The 21995-nt window shown below is 36.1% G+C and overlaps 3 protein-coding genes across 3 annotated transcripts in view; all 3 read right to left on the bottom strand.

Moving 5' to 3' along the window:
* Positions 1–21995, bottom strand: part of LOC124434461 — a 77911-nt gene that overhangs the window by 30553 nt on the left and 25363 nt on the right. The gene's annotated exons all lie outside the window — the stretch shown is intronic.
* Positions 344–12220, bottom strand: LOC124434463. Its single transcript, XM_046984365.1, has 2 exons — positions 12103–12220; positions 344–2967 (listed from the first exon to the last, which is right to left on the bottom strand). The coding sequence occupies exon 2, from the start codon at positions 2952–2954 to the stop codon at positions 1065–1067; it is 1890 nt and encodes a 629-aa protein (XP_046840321.1). The 5' UTR covers positions 2955–2967; positions 12103–12220; the 3' UTR covers positions 344–1064.
* LOC124435109 (kinesin light chain-like) lies at positions 19542–20858 on the bottom strand. Its single transcript, XM_046985058.1, has 3 exons — positions 20635–20858; positions 20183–20426; positions 19542–20084 (listed from the first exon to the last, which is right to left on the bottom strand). Exons 1-3 carry the CDS (start codon positions 20856–20858, stop codon positions 19542–19544), a joined length of 1011 nt encoding a protein of 336 aa, XP_046841014.1.

Genomic DNA, 21995 nt, shown 5'->3' with positions numbered 1-21995 from the left:
AGAAAATTGTTTTGATTTAACAATGGCGTTTGTCGTTTTTTCTTTATTATGGCATTATAAAATGATTTAGCTAAAAGTACGGCTCAAACAATAAATCCCAAAAGAAGATGTGCAGAAAATGTGGGATTTTTAATCTTGTCTTCTATCTTCGGTTTCGAAGGAACAATATTATCCCCTTTAGATTTTCAAACTTTAACAGTTGTATGAAAAGTATTTGCCGAAACTGCATGTTTTCATATTTTGAAGCTGAAATACTTCAAAATATTTTTATGTTCGCAACGTTATCGTTCTAGTTATATTGGAGTTTACTGGTTGGTTCACAAAAAAACAACAAAACGATCGATGCGTTTAAATGTTTATTTTATGGCTAACTACATCAGTACATGGGTGATTGGTAGCTTTTGTACATGATTTTGTACATGCTAACTGCAAGTGCTTTAAATCATGACTCCCTATTATGCATGCAATATATTTAAATTTCTCCATGCAGCTAGTCAACTATATTTGTTTTTCAGTTGTTTATACTATCCTCTTAAAGACTCGCAGTTTGTGTGGATGCTCTTTAGAGTACACTTAAATTTTCGTCGTGCATTGTTGTTTTCTTTAGACTTTTTTCTACATGCGTTCTATTTCGTTTGAAAATTATTACCCAATTAGCATACGTCTTGCATTTTGTAATCTTTTGATTATGTTTGGTCTCTTGCATCTTGCTTCCTTCTTTTTCTTGTCGTAATTTTCTGCCTTTTCTTTTTCGCCGTTTTTCTTTTCCAATTTGCACAGGAGCTTATTAACTTTGATCAGTCTTGGATGATTTTCTGAAAACAGATGTTTCATCACATCCAAAATCTTTAGCAGCTCTATCTTTGCTTCTTTAAATCTTTCAGCCTTGAAAAGGCACTGACCAAGAACTGACAAGCTTATAGCAATACCTGGATTTTTTTCATTATTCCCGGGATTATTATTCTGAAATGTATGTTTCTTCATCATTTGCAGAGCTTGTTGCGCGTAATTCAAGGAATCTGGGGATTTGGTTTTGGATTTGCATATTGCCAAATTTCTCAATGTCAACGAAACGCCGATTTTATCTCCAATTTGATCGTATTTGGCTTTAGCTTTTCTAAATTTTCTATTGCTTCGACATATTGATTTTTCTCTATCAAGCAAAGCCCGTCGTTAAAAAGAAACTCGGCCTCCTGAGCATCATTTTCCTGTTTTCTTTCTTCTATTATACTCCTTCTCATATCTTTGGCTTTGGAAATAAGAACTTCGGCTTCATCGTTCTTTTTTACACTTAAGAAACACAACCCTAGGTTACTAAGAATTTTAGCCTTGTCATAGCTATCGTTGTCTTTAGTATAACTAGCTGCCTCCCTGTAAAGATCGGCAGCTTCTTCAATTTCTCCTTTTTGCTGCTTACACCTTGCTAAATAGGTTAGAAAACGTGCAGATTTCTTCCTTTCTTCAGGGATTTCATTCAAATATATTTCTGCATCAATGTAATCAGAAGTTGTCAGGTAACAGTCAGCTATTTCAATTAAAGTGTCAACGAGTACATCTTTACTCTTTTTGTCATCTCCATGGCGACAAAGGTCTCTCACGTTAGACTTGAATAAGTCTATTGCAGACCTAAAGTCTCCTTGTTGTTTATAGCAGTTTGCGATGCTATACGTAATGTTCTTAATCGTCGTGATGTCGCTGCTGACTTTCTCTTGCAGACGTTTGCTTGTTTGGTATGAAATGATTGCCGATTCGTATTCGTTTTTGCTTTGGTATGCACATCCTGCTGCTTCAGCAAGTTGTGCTGCAATGGTCAACGTAGTTTTGTCATCATTTTTTACTTTCTCAATAAACATAAGAAAGACAACCATTGCAGAGGCGACTACATCAACCAAAAACATGTCGTTCTCAAGCTTTTCTTTTTCCATGTAATTTATCATCTTGTCTGTATCCCTTTCATTAAGGTTGAAATCTTTCAATGTATCACCACGTGGCTCCAACCTTTGGAACAAAGTTTTGGTCTGATTATGTTGCTTCACAACTTCGTTAAACACTGCATTTCCATCGGTGGATAAACTCACCAAATACTTTGCCCAATCTACACGGTCATTATCTTGAGGAGGAGGTTCTAATTTGGAAGGAGGCGCAATGGATAAAACAGAAGTTATTTCCACGTGTTCACCATTTTCCCCAAAAATTTCCTTTGCTCGTGGAATTGCTTGTGCTAAAGGACAATTACCACCAATACCTCCGTCGACATATTTATGACTGCCAATTTCGGTTGGCTTGTCAAAGAATATTGGGGCACTTGAGGATGCAAGCATGACCTTGTAAGCCTTGTAATACGCGTTGTCTTTGCTAAATGTATCAAACATTACAAGATTTTGGTTGTTGCCAAGTTCTTTAGCAACAGCTCCGGCCACGGTTTTCGAAGAATCTTTGCCACCAATATCATATAAGCAGCAATCACCAAACTGATCCTTTAGAGCTTTCTCTACATTAGCTAGTTTATATGGTGATGTTGGAATGTGAAATATTTTTGGACGCCAAGGGAAGATTTTCTTAGTTGTAGTCTTATACATCTTAATGCATTCTTCCACAGTCATCCGTTCTCTTACATGATGGTTGTTTCCAACTTTATTTCCTCCGACTAAACCAAATGCAATCAAACTTCCTGTACTGGTACCAACTATCATATCGTAAACATCTGTGGGATGAATGGGATCCTTAACTGCTTCCATGTCCTTGATCAGACGTTCTCGAACGGAACGATCTTTTAAGAAATTAACATTTCTTTCATTTTTGTCTTCGTTTGCAAAGAAGTATATCTTTTTAGGACTGTTCAACACAATTGTTGTTAATCGTAGAACGTCGTCCAGTATCTTCAGTTCCATTACACCTCGACTTCCCCCACCATCGAAAGACAATATATTAATTTTCTTTGTTGCTGAATGCATTTTCTCGTTAGACCTGTATGTGTGAAAGTGACAAAGTCATAAATTATTTTAATAACAACAATTTCCCCCCTTTTCCCATCCTCTTTTCAGAAAATTTTTATTTTACGGGAGCCGTTACAAGTTCAAAGTAATTTTTTGCCATCCTAAATTGCACAATACTGTGGAACGTATTTTATGGCAGAATACATGTTAGCTCAGGGATTAAAAAACAAATTTTGTGATGTTTATGAAAGTTGTCATAAATAAGAAGATTGAAAAACATGCAAGTTGACTGTGACTTGTAAATTTACTAGTAATGTAAGAAATTGCTCCTCAAATTATCAAAAGCTGTTATTCAGTAGATGTCTTTGACCCCATTTTCACATCGTTTTGAGCCATAATTTCAATAAGCCCTGCGTAATTTTATACTCGAAAATTGAATCCCAACTCCTACGTCTGATTTAAACGCTTGGTTTTTAGAAATGAGAATACAATAGTAATTGTAGAGTGAGAAAAAAAGCCTTTGCTCATTTTTAAGGGATCCCTGCTTAGCGCCTGAAAGAAGAATATAAAATCAATTGTACTGTTTTGAGTAACAAAAGTGGTTTGATGGACGAGCCCTTGACTAGCAAACTTGTCGCAAAGATGTTGGAAGATTCATAGTTGGTTAACAGCACCTATACTACGATAGGCGTTAGATTCATTCAGTTGTTACTTAACACTAGGTTGAACGGTTTCATAATCAACTTCCCACGTTTGATACGTTGCTTCTTAAGCAATCTGACCAAGAACTGTCCTCTCAAGAAAATATTTTGTAGCATGAGGTTTAAGTTTTTTGCTTTCTTCACACAAACTGAACTATTCTGATTACCTTCTTCCATTTGTATTTCTCCACCTTAAACTTAAACCTCAATCAATATCTGCTAACTACACTGAGAATCACATGAACATCCATTTAATAAAGACATTATAACTTTCTCCTAACTTATGTGACTACAGAAAGGCTTTAAAGGATGACGAAACAATTCACATCACAAAACTAGACAAGATAACGGCATGTTTGTAAATGTAGATCGTCCAGGTTGGTATAGTCCTGAGAAGGACTGTTTTTGTTGTTGTTGACTGATGTTTTGACAACCTTAGCGGTAGTCATCTTCAGAGTCAAATGAGGAGCAAACGTCAGGTTAGCCGTATTTGTTATCTGGTTCTTACGTCATTGTATTGTGTGTACAGGAAATGTATGGGTGTCAATTGTGTGAAGTGAAATATTTTTAGTTGTGATGTGTGATTTAAGTGTGATATTTTTAGTTGTAATGTGTGGGTGTCAATTGTGTATTGTCATTGTGAATTAGTGTGAAGTGTAATGTTTTTAGTTGATCGTTTGTTTGTATTGTGAATAAGTCATTTGTAAGGTGCCGGTAATTGCTGTGATCTGTTCAGGGGGTTTTGTTCCAAGTTGGTATACCAACTTTTTAATTTAAGCCGTTGTCTATAGTCAGTACTGTAAGTAATGCATTTTGCCGAGTCCCAGTTAGTGTTGTGCTTTGTGATTCGGTGTTTTTCGGCAATGTGATTAGTTTTGTCTTGTTTCTTAGTAGCTCGTTTGTGTTCAGTAAGTCTTATATTTAAGTTCCTGCCAGTTTCCCCGATATAGGAGGCGTGGCAGTCGGAGCAGTTTATTTTGTAAACTGCACCTTTGAAGTAAAAGTTTGAGTTCAAGTAAACACCAAAGAACAACCTTTCAAAGTAAGGCTTTACTCAACACTAAATTAAAATCTACAAAATGTCTCTTTATAAGTAATTATCTTAAACTAGGCGCGGTTACTAAGGTGGGTGTAATAATCATGTAATAATTACTTCATGTAATAATCACTACAATCACCCTCTCCTATTTGAAATAACTATATAATCCAAATTAAATAATCTAAATAAGACTGGTCCTGCCCGATTGTCTTTTTTTTTCCCATATCATGTATATGTCAGGCGGTCGGGTTGTTTCTTTTCTCTCTGCGAGCGGCGTAACGGTAGTGTCTGTTGTGAAGACGACTGATCAGGTAGAGCGGGATCCTCCAGTAGTGAGTTCCCTTCTCTTTCCTTCTTTGGCGAACTATTATTTAGTTTCCTAGCGTCTTTTGTGGCCAAAGGAGATTGACGTGGGTCGTCTACAGTATTATCTTTATAAGGCGATAGTGGTAGCGGTTTCTCGCATAACTTCTCTTTTTCCTCAGCTTGTGGAGCGAGGAACTTAGTGGCTACGGTATCTTCTCTTCCATCAGGAAATTTTACATGCGCATACTGAGGATTTGCTCTACTTCATCGACAGATGGGTCATACTTAGATTGTTTTACTAGACGCTTCAACAGTACCAGTCCAGGTTTGGATAGCCACGTTGGTATGGAAGTTCCACTCGTCGATCTTCGTTGGTGGATAAAGAGGCGTTCATGCGGTGTTACATTAGTAGCGGTGCACAACAGAGATCTGATGGAATGAAGAGCATCATGCAAAACTTCTTGCCAGCAGCTGGTCGGTAGTCCTCGCGTCTTCATCGCGAGAAATAGTCTTCCATAGAGTGCCGTTCAAACGTTCTACTTGGCCGTTCCCTTCTGGGTTATATGGTGTGGTTCGGCTTGACGAGATTCCTTTCTGGAGGAGAAAGTCTTTAACTTTTGCACTCATAAAGCCAGAACCTCTATCTGAATGTATGTAAGCAGGCATACCGAAAATCGAAAACAATTCGCAGAGACAATTTATAATTGACTCCGCGCTAACGTCTTTACAAGCGAAAGCAAAAGGAAATCTTGAATATTCATCTATTATAGTAAGAAGAAACTTATTATGATTAGTCGTCGGCAATGGTCCTTTGAAGTCCAAACTAAGTCTCTCGAAGGGTTGAGTCGCTTTTACTAAATGGAAATTTTCTGTTTTGTAATATTGAGGCTTACTTTCCCTGCATATCTTGCAGGACTGTGTCATGAGCTTAATTTCATCCATAGAGAAAGGGAGATTACGGTTTTTTACAAAATGTGCCATCCGCGTTATTCCTGGGTGACACAAGGATTCATGAAGCTCTATCAGCTTATCGGAGGTCATGCTCATTGCTCTTATCCTAGAAAATGTATCCGCTGGTACATTCTCTTCTCCTGCTCTGTAGATTATATCAAAATCATAAGTGGATAGTTCCATCCTCCATCTCATTATCTTATCGTTCGTTTGTGTTCAGTAAGTCTTATATTTAAGTTCCTGCCAGTTTCCCCGATATAGGAGGCGTGGCAGTCGGAGCAGTTTATTTTGTAAACTGCACCTTGTCGTTCGTTGGGTTGTTCTTTGTCCTTTATGTTCGTTAGTACTTGTCGTAATGTTGTGATTGGTTTATATGCGACACGTATGTTGTATGGTCGTAAGATACGCGAGATAGTCTCAAACGTACCTTTGATGTAAGGTATCGTTGCTGTTGTCACTGAGTTGTTCGTTTCGTTGGGTTCGTTGGGTTTGTAAGTGTTGCATTTGATAAAGCAGAATTATAGTTGTCTTTGTCAAAAACACGTTTGGGATAGTAGTTTTCGTTGTGTAGAGCGTCCGGTGAATCACATATGATTTGTGCACGTCTTGTTAATGTTCTCATTGTGGTGGCTTTGTGTGATGTAGGGTTGTAAGATGATTGGTTTAGTAGTCGGTCAGTATGTGTTGGCTAGCGATAAACTGTTGTTGGTAGTTTTTGATCGTCATGTTTTACCAAAGAGTCGAGAAAAGGAAGAGTTCCGTTTTCTTCGACATTTTTGGTAAATTGTATGTGGCTGTTCTGTTTGTTGATGTGAGTGTGAAAGTCATCAATCTCGTCTGCATGTAGTGCTGTGATTGTGTCATCTACGTAGCGGAACCAAAAAGGTAGTGCATGTTTGTAAGTCGTGAGCGCCCGTTCCTCTATAGATTGCATTACAATTTCAGCAACTACAACAGAAACAGGTGAGCCCATTGCTGTTCCATGTAATTGTTTGTAGTGTGTACCTTTGTACTGGAAGTAAGTCGAGGTGAGGCAGAGCTCCAGTAGCTCCTTAATGTCTTCTGTCGGTAATGGCAGTACGTCCGTGGTGTTTGTAATGAGGGTTTTTGTAAGTGCCACATTAAGTGGAATACTTGTGAACACTGATTTCACATCAAAAGACACTAGTATATAGTTGTCCGGTGTTAGTATCGTGCTTAGGAAGAAATATTCCTCACCCAGGTATCGTCATGTTTATGTCTTGTACGTGTTTTAGTGCGTTTTAAACGTTCAAGTTTTTGTTGTTGTTTGATTTAGTGTTGTGTCTCTGTCTTGTTTGCTCGTTTCTCTGCAATAGTTTGTATCGTAGAAAGTAAAGTATCACTTACTGTCGTTGGTATGAGTTCCTTCAGTTTGTTCAGTCTTTGTTCTTGTTGTTTGATGTAATAGTTGATTCACAATGACAATACACATTCCCTGTACACACAATGCAATGACGTAAGAACCAGGTAACAAATACGGCTAACCTGACGTTTACTCCTCATTTGACTCTGAAGATGACTACCGCTAATGTTGTCGAAACGTCAGTCAACAACAACAAAAACAGTCCTTCTCAGGACTATACCAACCTGGACACATTTCCTGTGCACACAATACAATGACGTAAGAACCAGATAACAAATACGGCTAACCTGACGTTTACTCCTCATTTGACTCTGAAGATGACTACCGCTAATGTTGTCGAAACGTCAGTCAACAACAACAAAAACAGTCCTTCTCAGGACTATACTAACCTGGACGATCTACATTTACAAACATGTAACGATACTCCCGGATTCAAACCATTTACTTTAAAGATAACGGCGTTTTTTATTTTCAATGGAGTCAAGTAAATATTAGATAATATGCAACAAATTTTAAATGACAGTTCCAATATGTATACGTAATAGCATGGTTTCGAGTGCAATTTGAGAAAAACCTGCACGAGTGATTTTTTCAAAGACTATCAAAATTGCACGAGTCCGAAGGACGAGTTTGGTTTCTCGAGCAGGGTTTCTCGTGCAATTTGAAGTCTTTGCATGCTATGCTTATTAATAATATACATGAAAAAATTTCTCAATTCTGTTGACTTTTAACTTCAGCGTACGTACATTAATTCAGCAGACGAGTTTAACCATCGATTGATAGGCTCGTATTTTTCAATTCAGTCGGATATTACTTTCCACACACCATAGCTTCCGCACACGCAGCTAGAACAAGGTATCTACTTTTAGCAGTTTTGTTATTTTCATGCAGAAACATCATGCAAACGGTGAACTGTAAACTGCTTCGCTAAATAAAATTTACTTAAAACTTATGCCAGCCGTTGTAATTGCTTTGTTTAGAATAATTTAACTTTCCCGCTTTTGAAATGTTTTAATTTAATTGGCTCTTACATCATATCTTTGTTTGACTGACCAATCAGGAGCGTAATTTTCTAAAAGAAATTGCGCTGTATTTCTTTTTTTTGCACTGTGTTTCACATTTTTGCACTGATATTTACAATTAGAATTGAGAAATTTTTCATGTGTATTATTATCCACAAAATTAGATGCCGTCTATCAATTGGTAGTTTTTAAAGTAACAAAAATGGGAGAAAATATTGGAGGGGAAATTTTTCTCGTGCTGAATAAAACACTCGTGCTTTTGATATCGTACAAGTATAGGTTATTTTTGTTTTGAAAGTGCAGGATAAAAACCCAGGCAAGGTGAGCAAGTGGATTATATTTTTTCAATGATCCTAACGAAGCATGAAAAAGCAACTTGGATGCATAGTCACACGAGAGAATTACATAAAGCGTCAGGCATTTGCTGGGAAACATGTTATTTTGGATTTGTAACATTATAGAACGTATACACTATTGAAATAATTTTGACGTATTAGGATGTTTTTCTAGAAATGGTAATGGTGGATTTTCGTGGAGTCATAGAGTAACAACAAGCCAACACTTACGAAAATTTCTCAATTGGTTTCATATATGAAATTGAAATTTCATATATGAAATAGACACATTTCATAGATGAAGCGTTTCGATTTCACATAAGTTTCACATCATTTCATATATGAATTCAAATGTGAAACTTTCGTTAGGGAAGTGTACAGTAAGACTCCATCTTGCTCCATCTATCCATCAACTATTCCATGATAACTTTATGTTTTAGCTTGATAATGATCCAAAAAATAACAGTGCAGCGGCTCCGAAATACCTCATTAATGATGAAATGGATAGCACCAGACTTAAATTGAGAATTTATTTGCTGAACTCATTTTTTGACTCACAAAGGATTGTAAGCCAAATGATGACGATGAACTCTTCGACATAGTGTAAAGTGAAAAGCAATCAGTATAAGCCTAGAGTACTTTTACAAGCTCTTTGAATATATGTAGGGATGTGGTAGAATTAAAAGAAATGCCAACTAGAAACTAATCCTCATTTACTCTGGTTTGTATCACATATAAAAAATGACAATGCTTGTCTGCAATATGTCATAATGTTTTAAAAGATAGCTCTTTTTTACCATCGCTAGTATGTGTTACTATATTATGGCAACATAAACTTTTTTCCTGCAGCATATATTTATATGCGCTCAATTGCTGTACGATTTCTAAATAAAAACGTACATTGTCTCTAAAGCTTACGCTTTCTGCACTAAATTTTTATGTCGCTTCAAAAGCCTTTCTAACTTATAGATTTTATTGTGCCTATCTGCCAACGCTTTTATAGTGTCAACGCATTTACCATGGCATGTTCGTTGCATATTCTTTCTTTGCCAGATGCCATTGCTAGTATTAATTTTTCTATTCAGATTACAACTATTTTTCAAAGCCGCTTTCCTTACTCGCTACAGTATACTAGCCACAAAGACCTTTATGCAACACCAACTTTCTGCCAATTATAACGTGCTAAACCCAAGTTCTTTCACAAATTATGGAAATTATGTGAAGAAACATGGAATCTTCTTAAATTTGGTCTCATTGAGCATCTGCAATGAAATACGTATTATGAATTCAAGACTTTTTCTTCATAAACGCATGCATCTTTCTTATAGCCCTTATCGCAGGCACGATGCCTAAAAGTATAAGCTTGTGAAAACTATGAGAAATAGGCTTAATTCCAATAAGTTTAAGTCACACGCCCGTCTTTTAAAAGCTAGCTTACTCTCCTTACGTGGTGCTTCAACATCATGACCTCATAATTATTCGAAAACAGTATTTTCACTTCAATGATTGCTAAGCTTGATTAGAAATATGTTAGCAAAAACATTGTCATTGAATGCATTGTTTAAGAATAACTTTGCCATTCATTAAAGAGAGCGCGAATTATATGTTGCACTCAGTGTGTATGAGTATGTTTTAGGTTATAGGATACGAGCACGAAGTAATGAATTTTTCTCATGTAATATATAAAAATGAATTAACTGTTAACTTATCCCAACTTGTGTTTGGAAGTTCCTTCAACACGAGCAGTTAAACTGTTGATTTCCCCCTCTATTAATGACAACCCTTGCGTTGGCATAACAGTGCCAAATATTTTTGCATAATGAAGTGGCACATCCGCTAAGTACAAAAATAACATGGCATTTTAATTGCATGACATGATGTTATTGCTCGGTTAAAATTTGACATAAACCAACATTGCTAACAACGAAACAGGCAACTACTACCACAGTCCACTGCAATCATCTTACTACTACTTTTCGAAACTTACGTTCCTTGGTGTCGTTAAACAAGCGGTGAAGGAAGTTTTCATTCACCAACGCCTACATTTTAATTGGGGTAATTATGTGCAACAAGAACTTTGAACACAGACTTGATGTCATTTAACATTTAGCTTGAAAGAAACAAGAATTAAAATTCTTCTTACAAAAACGCAAGTTTGTTCATATTATCATAAAATGTAAATTGTGCATCAAATGTACATAATTTGAATGAAAATACAAAATATCCTAACATGTAAACTCCGAAGATTTGTGTGCCGGCAAAGGACTGCACTGACGAACTACTTATTTCTGGCATGATGTCATAAACTTGTACAAGTAGCTATGTATTCTTGACTTGCAATTCAGCCTTGTTTTTGATCTGATACAAAATATTATTCTATCAGAGAAACTACACAGATCAAATAAGGGTTCCTACCACATTCAGTATTATCACCCATTCAGCTTTAAGACCGTTTTATGTATCGTTTCACTGGTAGCAATGTTTCATCGAAATATGTAGAGAGAGCAGAGATTCTTTGATCTCTTCTGTTCGTTACCGAAATGCTTCGCTAACTATGCACACATACAAACGTCTATAAAACATTGCAGGCAGACTGAAACAAATAATGATACACATTTGAGTAGAAAGTTGAAAGTACAGTACAAGAATATAGCAAAGAAGAAGTATTTAAATGCTTCAGGAATGATAACTCGCATGCACTCGCAGCGAGCTTACCATGACTTGAAGAATAGTTAAATGAATGGAACATAATTTTTTGATCGCGCGAACAGACTCGCAAGCTCGCAGCGAGAGCATTTTGGGATGAGTGGAAAAGAGCCCTTACACTTGGTATGTCGCGAAAGCCTAGTTGTAAGATCTGCTAAAATAAACGTTTCTACGTCTTATAACGACTAAATATTGGAAAAGTATATAAGCGTGATATACTACACAACTTTTGTTAATCTTGCTTTCTATTCTGAACATATCCTTATCAGGTCCGCACTTTGTGAAGAATTATTGGACATATCTCGCAGACATATCGATGCAACAGCACGATTTATTACAGCAAGATTATTGGTTGACTGTGTTTTAACAAATCTTCCTTGGTAATTTTCCTACATCAAATATATATTGCTTATGCCTAAATGCAAAATGCGTTTTTCTTCTTCACTCTTTAAAGGGGGAGTGAGAAATAGTACTATTTTCTGAAAAGCGGTCAATTTTGGTCGCTAAATCGTAGCAGGAATTCACCGATACCGCCATTTTTTCATGGGAATCAGCTGACATCTACAGCCGTGATTGAGAATTCAATGATCAATTCCATCTATATCATACAGATTTATAATGTGGATAGAACTCGGTATGATGAAAAATATTGACCGATTACCTTTCCACCAGATACACGTTTGTTAAAAATGCTAATGCTCGTTGGTGGAAGCATAACGCACCTTATTAGTATTCTTTTTTGTTCAGGCAAGACTTGCGAATTTTGACGTCTTTCTTTGGTGACGTTTGTGTTTAGAATTTTCTTCAACACGAGCAGTTCAACTGTATATTTCCCCGTTATTAATGACAATCACTTGCGTTGGCATAAAAGGGCCAAAATATTTGCATAATCAAGTGGCACATCCGCTAAGTATATAAATAGCATTGCATATAAATTGCACGACATGATGTTATTGCTCGTTTAAAATTTGACATAAACCAACATTGCTAACAACGAAACAAGCAACTACTACCACAGTCCACTGCAATCATCTTACTACTACTTTTCGAAACTTACGTTTCTTGGTGTCGTTAAAAAAGCGGTGAAGGAAGTTTTCATTCACCAACGCCTACATTTTAATTGGGGTAATTATGTACAACAAGAACTTTGAACACAGACTTGATGTCATTTAACATTTAGCTTGAAAGAAACAAGAATTAAAATTCTTCTTACAAAAACGCAAGTTTGTTCATATTATCATAAAATGTAAATTGTGCATCAAATGTACATAATTTGAATGAAAATACAAAATATCCTAACATGTAAACTCCGAAGATTTGTGTTCCGGCAAAGGACTGCACTGACGAACTACTTATTTCTGGCATGATGTCATAAACTTGTACAAGTAGCCATGTATTCTTGACTTGCTATTCAGCCTTGTTTTTGGTCTGATACAAAATATTATTCTATCAGAGAAACTACACAGATCAAATAAGGGTTCCTACCACATTCAGTATTATCACCCATTCAGCTTTAAGACCGTTTTATGTATACATGTAGCAACTTAGCAAGTCACTCATTTTACATAATGTTAGTTCAGATTTTGTCATAAAAATGAATGACATACTACAGCAATAAAATTCTTTACCACAACCCATTATTTAAAGAGTTTTGCTAAATATGTCAGCTGGAATACATGCATGTTTGCTTTATGATTTACAATTTAACATTGGCGTACTTTAAGCAAACTTTCCATTTTCAATGGCGTTCGAGAATTGTCTAAACCTGTTTCACCTTGAATTTCACAGCAAACGGATATCATTAGTGAGCCAGGAACAATTTACCACTAGAACATGGAAGTAACAAATTCTGGAGCTCGGAACACAAAATAGCAAAACATTTAAACTTGAATTTACCATGAACGTAAAGTGCCTAAATTTTTTCATTTTCCATCTAGATAGACAATCTATGATCTATTTTAGAAACTTTTACAATTTAGAGTTACTTTACTCTATTCATCGACATTTCGGAGCGCAAATAAACGCATGTTCTATCCGTCGACTTTCATTATCTTGCTTTCATAAATCATCTTATTATATACAACTTATCATTGACGCCTTGATTAGGTGCTGTTACTTGTTTTGTCCAAATCAAAAACGTCAAATCAATGAATGAGGTAATATCCCATTTGTAAACAATAGTATTTTAGATATGTTATTATACCTAAACTTTAAACACGCAGTCATCGAGATTGGTGACCATTGAACCAATTACTTTTGAGTATTTACTGATAACTCAACTTGACGTCTTAAAGTATGTAAGTGATAGGAGCGGTTGTTATTGTACACTAAACTACACATGAATGCAGCAATTTAGCAAGTCTTTCACTTTAAGAAAAACTGGTTTAGATTTTGACGTAAAAAATGAGTGATATACAACAGCAATGAAGTTCTTTACAAGCACCCTTATTTAAAGAGTTTTGCTAAATATGTCAATTTTTTTTTGGGGGGGGAGTTTTCAGGGTTTCTTGACACTTGAAATGACTATGTCCCAATTTGGAGCCATTCGGAGCCTAGTCGTGTGTACTTTTAGAGAAAAGTTGCCATAGAATGTAGTAATCAAGAACGTTGCACGAGAAATCATAAATCAACCAGCTCACTATATAAGGAACTTATTTTAATACATTGAAATGTTAATATAATTTTCATGTTGTTGATTTACCATCATGCATTGCGTGCCTCTTTGATTGTTGCCATGAAAAAAATGAGCGTTATTATGTTCATTTTAGATAACGATACAAAAGTCATCCGTAAATTTCTAGATAGTAAAAATTAACCAATCACTCTGTTGAAGTAATTTATTTAGCCTACAGCTAAGTCCGCCCCTGACAAATGGAAGTACAAAACCTTGACTGCATGAGTTTCTTTTAACAAGGTTTCTGCTTTAGGAGAACATCATGAAATAAAAAGAACTTTAGTTTGGTGATAAACTAATGGTTGGCTATCACTACTATTGCTTTCATGAACTTAGCATAGCAACTGTACTTTGGGGGCGACAATAATAATGGACTGTAAGGGGAAGGGGAAAAAAGTAAAGCTGATTTAACTTTAATTGCATATCGTCGTTTATATCTTCATGACTTATACTCTCTCGTGCGCACATGCATTCACGGTACGCTGGGGAATCAAATAATAATATTCTATTTAATATCCATATTTTTAAATATTAGTCAATAACTTCCAATATTCAATACATATTTGCAAAAACCTTATAAGCAGTACAAAATGAAAATGGTTGTGATTACAACCAAAACTTATATGCATGAAACGTAAATGGTTTTATGCAAGTACTCTTATGTGAACAAAAGAGAATACTGGATCTAAGTTAAGTCAACTAAGTCCGCTCTTTAAATTCCTTTCTCCATAAATACAATATTCTTATGACCGATCAAATCTTGCTCTAAATTCTATGGATTATATATAAAATGCACATAATCACCCACTTAGATTTATTAAATAAATGCAGCTAGAACACGTAAAACTCGCGTGTGGCATGGTATTTTTTCCCATAAATATTATAAGCCTAATTTTCACTGTTTTAATTGTCCTAGGCAAAACTAAGAAAGCCACTTCCATCTTAATTTACTTGTCGCTTCTATATTCTCGGCCATTTTTTCGATGTTGCTGAATATACTCTTCATTCTCGCTTCATAATTTTCCGCCTCCTTCTGCTCGCCATCTTTCATACCAAAACCTTTAAAAGGTTTTTCTTTGCTTTTCGAAATGTTCCTTTTGGAAAAGACACAGACCAAGAACTATCAAGGCATAGGCAAATTCAGGATTTTTACATTGAAGTTTTTCTTTATCTTTTTATTAGATTGTTGTACGTAAGCCAAGGCATGATCGTAGTCAGGTGTATCTTTTAATGTTAAGCATTTTGCTAAATTTGTCGATACTAGAGAAACGCCATTTTGGCTACCTTGTTGATCGTATATAGCGTTAGCGTCCTTTAGATTTTTTAGAGGCCTGCTTTTAACCCTCAAAGTTGACCATCAGTGTTTGAAAATATAGGCTCTAGGCCGGCTTTTACCCCTCAAAGATGACCATCAGTGTTTGAATATATAGGCTACAGACCGGCTTTTAATCCTCAAAGTTGACCATCAGTGTTTGAAAATATAGGCTAGAGGCCGGCTTTTAACCACAAAGTTGACCATCAATTTTTGAATATATAGGCTAAAGGCCGACTTTTACCCTCAAAGTTGACCATCTGTGTTTGAATATATATGCAAGAGGCCGACTTTTAACCCTCAAAGGTGACCATCAGTGTTTGAATATATAGGCTAGAGGCCGACTTTTAACCCTCAAAGTTGACCATCAGTGTTTGAATAATTATGCAAGAGGCCGACTTTTAACCCTGAAAGTTGACCATCTGTGTTTGAATATATATGCAAGAGGCCGACTTTTAACCCTCAAAGGTGACCATCAGTGTTTGAATATATATGCCAGAGGCCGACTTTTAACCCTCAAAGTTGACCATCTGTGTTTGAATATATATGCAAGAGGCCGACTTTTAACCCTCAAAGGTGACCATCAGTGTTTGAATATATAGGCTAGAGGCCGACTTTTAATCTTCGAAGTTGACCATCAGTGTTTGAATATATATGCTAGAGTCCGACATTTAACCCTCAAAGTTGACCATCAGTGTTTGAATAATTATGCAAGAGGTCGACTTTTAACCCTCAAAGTTGACCATCGGGGTTTGAATATATATGCAAGAGGCCGACTTTTAATCCTCAAAGTTGACCATCAGTGTTTGAATAATTATGCAAGAGGTCGACTTTTAACCCTCAAAGTTGACCATCGGGGTTTGAATATATATGCAAGAGGCCGACTTTTAATCCTCAAAGTTGAACATCAGTGTTTGAATATATATGCTAGAGGCCGACTTTTAACCCTCAAAGTTGAACATCACTGTTTGAATATATAGGCTAGAGGCTGACTTTTAACACTCAAAGTTGACCATCAATGTTTGAATATAGATGCTAGAGGCCGACTTTTAACCCTCAAAGTAGACCATCAGTGTTTGAATATATAGGCTAGAGGCCGACTTTTAACACTCAAAGTTGACCATCAGTGTTTGAATATAGATGCTAGAGGCCGACATTTAACTCTCAAAGTTGACCATCAGTGTTTGAATAATTATGCAAGAGGCCGACTTTTAACCCTCAAAGTTGACCATCTGTGTTTGAATATATATGCAAGAGGCCGACTTTTAACCCTCAAAGTTGACCATCAGTGTTTGAATAATTATGCAAGAGGTCGACTTTTAACCCTCAAAGTTGACCATCGGGGTTTGAATATATATGCAAGAGGCCGACTTTTAATCCTCAAAGTTGAACATCAGTGTTTGAATATATATGCTAGAGGCCGACTTTTAACCCTCAAAGTTGAACATCACTGTTTGAATATATAGGCTAGAGGCTGACTTTTAACACTCAAAGTTGACCATCAATGTTTGAATATAGATGCTAGAGGCCGACTTTTAACCCTCAAAGTAGACCATCAGTGTTTGAATATATAGGCTAGAGGCCGACTTTTAACACTCAAAGTTGACCATCAGTGTTTGAATATAGATGCTAGAGGCCGACATTTAACTCTCAAAGTTGACCATCAGTGTTTGAATAATTATGCAAGAGGCCGACTTTTAACCCTCAAAGTTGACCATCTGTGTTTGAATATATATGCAAGAGGCCGACTTTTAACCCTCAAAGGTGACCATCAGTGTTTGAATATATAGGCTAGAGGCCGACTTTTAATCCTCAAAGTTGAACATCAGTGTTTGAAAATATAGGCTAGAGGCCGGCTTTTAAGCTTCAAATTTGACTATAAGTGTTTGAAAATATAGGCTAGAGGCCGGCTTTTACCCCTCAAAGATACTTGGGAAATATGACAGAGGGGTGATTCCACGAAATGGGATTCCTTCACTGGCGTTGCCAGTCTGCAAGTTCTTTCGTCTATGTTAATTTCAGATCATTAGCATTAGTTATTTCTTAAAAGTAAACGGCTTCAACCCAGGAGTATCGTGACATGTTTGTAAATGTAGGTCGTCTAGGTTAGTAGAGTCCTGAGAAGGACTCTTCCTGTTGATGTTGACTGACGTATCGACAACCTTAGCGTTAGCTTGAACAACAGGTGATTGGAGCATTTGTTTGGCAACGGCTTCGTCATTAACATTTGCCTGACAATGTTTACATTATCAACATTAACTAAACAACGTTCCCATCATTAGCATTTACTTTGCAAATACCAGATAACAAATACGGCTAACCTGTCTCCTCACTTGACTCTGAAGATGACTACCGCTAAGGTTGTCGAAACGTCAGTCTACTCTACTAACGTGGACGATCTGCATCCACAAACATTAGTTATTTCTCAATCGAGAAATATTTTGTTTTTACCACCATGTCACGTACCATGACAAAACTCAGTAACGGAAGAGGGTTTGGGTACACATTACTGCAGCTCATTTTTGCATATACTTAGCTACATTTCCAAATATCTTATTGGGAGAACTTGATTTGTGAGTTTTCTTCTTTAGAAATTCATAGCCAATAGTTTTGTTTTGAAGGTATTTTTAATTTAAACTGAGCACCTTTAATTTATCTTGACTAACGATGGTTTCGCCTATGAATTCATTCACGTCAATATTCTAAATATTTCAAAAACTGCATTGGTAAAAAGGGCATATTATGAGGATTTTGTTGCGATAAGATTTCGGCGGAGTTTCTTTTCGTCCGACAAGTAACGTGACCAGTGACACTATATACATTTGTTGGCGTATGCAACTGGATAAAGCATTCACGTGCAAAAAAATAACACTAAAATTGAAGCAGGAAGTTCGCTCGTTTGTTTTATTCGTGCCACTTTACTTGGCACACTTTGGTAATATAAAGTCTCTTTTTTGTTTTTACTTCTGGAACAAACTTCTGAAAAAGAAAAAATACTATCAAGGAAGGCTTGTAAAGCATTTATAAAGGATCAACCAGCAGGCATTTCGCACGTAACCGGCCATTGTTTGAAGCACGAGAGAACTTGCGAGAGTATTTGTGATTTAATCCTTCGCTATAGCTGCAAATGTTGTTGAATAATTATTTTAGTAATAATAATTGATACATGGATTTCTACAATTTCTTGAATTTTTGTTCTGTATAAGAGGAACTGTAAAATTGTTTAAGTCAACGTGAAATATATCGAGACTCTCACATGAAAATAGGCGAATGCGCGCAATGCATGATGGTTAACCCTCACGCTTTAATTTGCCAAAGTCTGAGAAAGTGGAACGTGTGCAAATTGGGTATCTTTCGGCTTCAATCTTGGCGGCAGAAGCGTTAACCTATAGATATCAGTGATTCTTCAAAAAAAGAAAGAAATGAGCCATGTAGTGATAATACTGTTAAATCAATCAGCTGAACTTATAATTAGTTTATTTTACTCATTTTTTCTGGTTGGTTATCAATAGAACTAGCAGTATCTGTTATTACAGTTCACTCACGCCAACCAAGTACCATCAGCGTCAGATGCCATGAAAATAGACCTGCACAATTAAAGGTAATGGACCGAATTAAGGTAGGAAAACTTGTTATGTTTCATATTATGCTGTATCAAAGCCAACCTTACAAGGTAAATATTTCAATTCCGACTTACTACCTGCTAATGTTATGGCTACTTTAAGATTGATGACAGCCAACTTCCAACAAGCAATTTTGTCGCCTTTTCTTGGTTTACAGTTATCAATAAATATCGGTTTTTATGTATGTTTATTTGGTGACTTCCTACATTCAGTACATGATTAATTATTTCTACGAACCTTTCAGGTAAAGCAAAATAAAAATTATTAGGATTACAATGTAAACTTTTGCGTGCAATATATAAATGATCTTATGCAGGTACTCTTGAACGAAAGAGAATCCTCCATACAAATAAGTAGATGTACTTCCATTCTTCAGTTTCTCTTGCTGAGTTTTTACAACAAACGATCTTCTGTCCTAAATTATACTGGCTTTCCTTAAAATACACGCAATCGCGAATTTCAGGCGTTAGCAACTGATTATATGCATGGCTCACTTATATTTCATATTGATAAAGAACAGTCAAATTAAACTAAGGTCTGGTATTTTTAAACTTAATTTTCACTCTTTCCATTCTTCTTAGAAGAGGGATTATCTGGGAGAGGCTTCCACCTTATTTCTATGTTCTTTTCTATATTCTTGGCCATTTTTTCTATCTCGCTGACTATTTTCATCTTTTTCTTTTCGTATTCCTTGGCCTCCTTCTGCTCGCCATCTATCATATACAATTCGTAGAGCAGCTGATAAATGTCTATCAGGCATGGATGGTCTTCTGAAAACAAATTTTCGATTATATCCAAAGCTTCTAACTGGTTTTGCTTTGCTTCTTTAAATTTTCCCGCCTTTAAAAGGCAGAGACCAAGAACTGACAAGCTCCTAGCAATTCCAGGATTGTAGTAATGAAGGACAGAATTTTTTATCTTTTCCAGAGCCTGTTGGGCGTAAACCAAAGCAAGGTCGTATTTTGGGGGGTCTTTTAAAGACAGGCATGCTTCCAAATTTCTCAGTGCTAAGGAAATGCTTATCTCGTCCCCAAGTTGATCGTATCTAACTTTAGCATCCTCCAGATTTTTTATAGCCTCCTCATAGTCACCTTTCTTCAACAAGCAAAACCCAACGTTGAAAAGAGATTCAGCCTTTAGGAATCCTTATTCGGTGTATTTAAGTTCTTTCTTATGTCTTGGGCTTGGCGAACAAACTCGAAAGCTTTTTCTTTCATTCCAAGACTTAAGAAACATAATCCAATGTTATTTAGAATTTCTGCTTTTTCAGGGTTAAGGTCGTCTGCAGTGTATGTGGCTGCCTTCTTGTAAAGATTGAAAGCTTCCTCAATTTTACCTCGTTGCTGTTTGCACCATGCTTCCTTGGTTAAGACACATGCAAATTTCTCCTCATTGATAATATCTTTTGTAAGAACTTCATTCAAGTATTTTTCCGCACTATATATCGAAAAGTTGCCAGGTAACAGTCTGCTATCTCGATCAAAGTATCAACCAGTATATCATAAATCTTTTTGTCACCTTGATGGCCAACTGGGATTTTAACGTTGGATTTAAATAGGTTCATTGCCCATTGAAATTTCCCCTGTTCTTTTGTGCATTTTGCGATTATATATGAGACTTAGAAATAAGTGAAATCAATGCCGACTTTCTTTTGCAGATGTTTGCTTGTTTTGTACGAAACGATTGCTGATTCATATTCTTTCCTGCTTTGGTAGGCAAGTCCTGCAACTTTAGCAAGTTGTGCTGCTGTGTGGTCAACGTGGTTTTCTGCTCATTTTTCACTTTTTCAACAGACGTAAAGACAACAACCATTGCAGTGGCAACAACGTCGACGAGAAACATGTCATCCATAGCCTTTTCTTTTTCCATGTCATGTAACATCTTTTGGACATCGACATCGTCAAGTTTAAACGATTTTAAGCTCTTACCACGTGGCGACAACCTTAATCTGTGAGCCCACACATCATTTGTGCCTTAGTTTTGGTACAAATAAATGTGCAATGAAAATTCCTGTCTTTTTGTCTAGTATGTCAGCCACTGCTGTAAAAGTGTCGTAATTACACAAGATGGTATAACAAATTCTAAATCATTACATGAAAGATAATGTTTCCCAAAGAGTATCTACTACTTGTAAGTAAATTTGAAAAACGGATTGAATTAGACATATTTCTAATAAACGCGTCAGAAACAACGTGACATAATTTTAAAAATCTACTCTGTTACAGTCAATTTCGTTCAAAGTTCATACAAACTTCGTGTATCGAAGTTCATAAACTAAATTTGTCATTTGTAATTTAACGAACTTCGTATTTCGTAACATCACTGGGAGTGTCAAATTAACTGTTAGAACATCGTATCCCCAAAATGCGAATTGAAGAAAATTTGCCGTATTTTCGACAAATGCGTTTAACTTACGACAATATTCTGATGAAACTTGTGCCAACTTATGTCTTGACACTTGACATCTTCTTTGTGCTTAGAGTTTGCTTCAACACGAACAATTTAACTATTCACTTTCTTCCTCTACAAATGGCAATCACTTACGTGGGCATGTAAGTACCGGATATTGTCGCATAGCCAGTAGGCGTACCGGGTAACAACATGTTTAGTTAACAACATAGTATGTTAATTGTATGTTCTTTCTTAACAAGTATCTGTTTAGTTCAAATTTGTCTTACACTAACATTACTATCAATCAACTACTACCAGTTCTCTGAAATCACGTCACCACTACTTTTTGAAAACTATACAATCTTCGCTCGCTTAACAATAACCGTGAAGGAAGTTTTCTTTTCCCAACGGGGTGACTTTTTAATTGCATCTATTTATAGCAACTCCATTTCCCAAGTATTCAATACTTTTCACAAATTGGGATAATTATGTACAACAAGAAGTTTGAACACATACGTACTTGATGTCTTTTAACATTTAGAAAAAAAAGAGAATTAAAATGCCACTTTCTAACCGAAAAGAAAAATGACGTACATTCCGAATTTTTAAGTCCCA

Source organism: Xenia sp. Carnegie-2017, unplaced genomic scaffold, assembly GCF_021976095.1.
Source record: "Xenia sp. Carnegie-2017 unplaced genomic scaffold, XeniaSp_v1 HiC_scaffold_14, whole genome shotgun sequence".
NCBI classification, from domain to species: Eukaryota; Metazoa; Cnidaria; class Anthozoa; order Malacalcyonacea; family Xeniidae; genus Xenia; species Xenia sp. Carnegie-2017.
This window is presented reverse-complemented; position numbering and strand designations above follow the sequence as displayed.

Excerpts from the sequence above, each read along its gene's own strand:
- LOC124434463 (XM_046984365.1), bottom strand. The coding sequence starts at position 2,954 with ATGCATTCAGCAACAAAGAAAATTAATATATTGTCTTTCGATGGTGGG.
- LOC124435109 (XM_046985058.1), bottom strand. The coding sequence starts at position 20,858 with ATGGAAAAAGAAAAGGCTATGGATGACATGTTTCTCGTCGACGTTGTT. Across the intron at positions 20,427-20,634 it reads GCAAACATCTGCAAAAGAAA|TGCGGAAAAATACTTGAATG; the intron begins GTCGGCATTGAT and ends TTCGATATATAG. Across the intron at positions 20,085-20,182 it reads AAGAAAAAGCTTTCGAGTTT|AAAGGTGACTATGAGGAGGC; the intron begins GTTCGCCAAGCC and ends TGCTTGTTGAAG.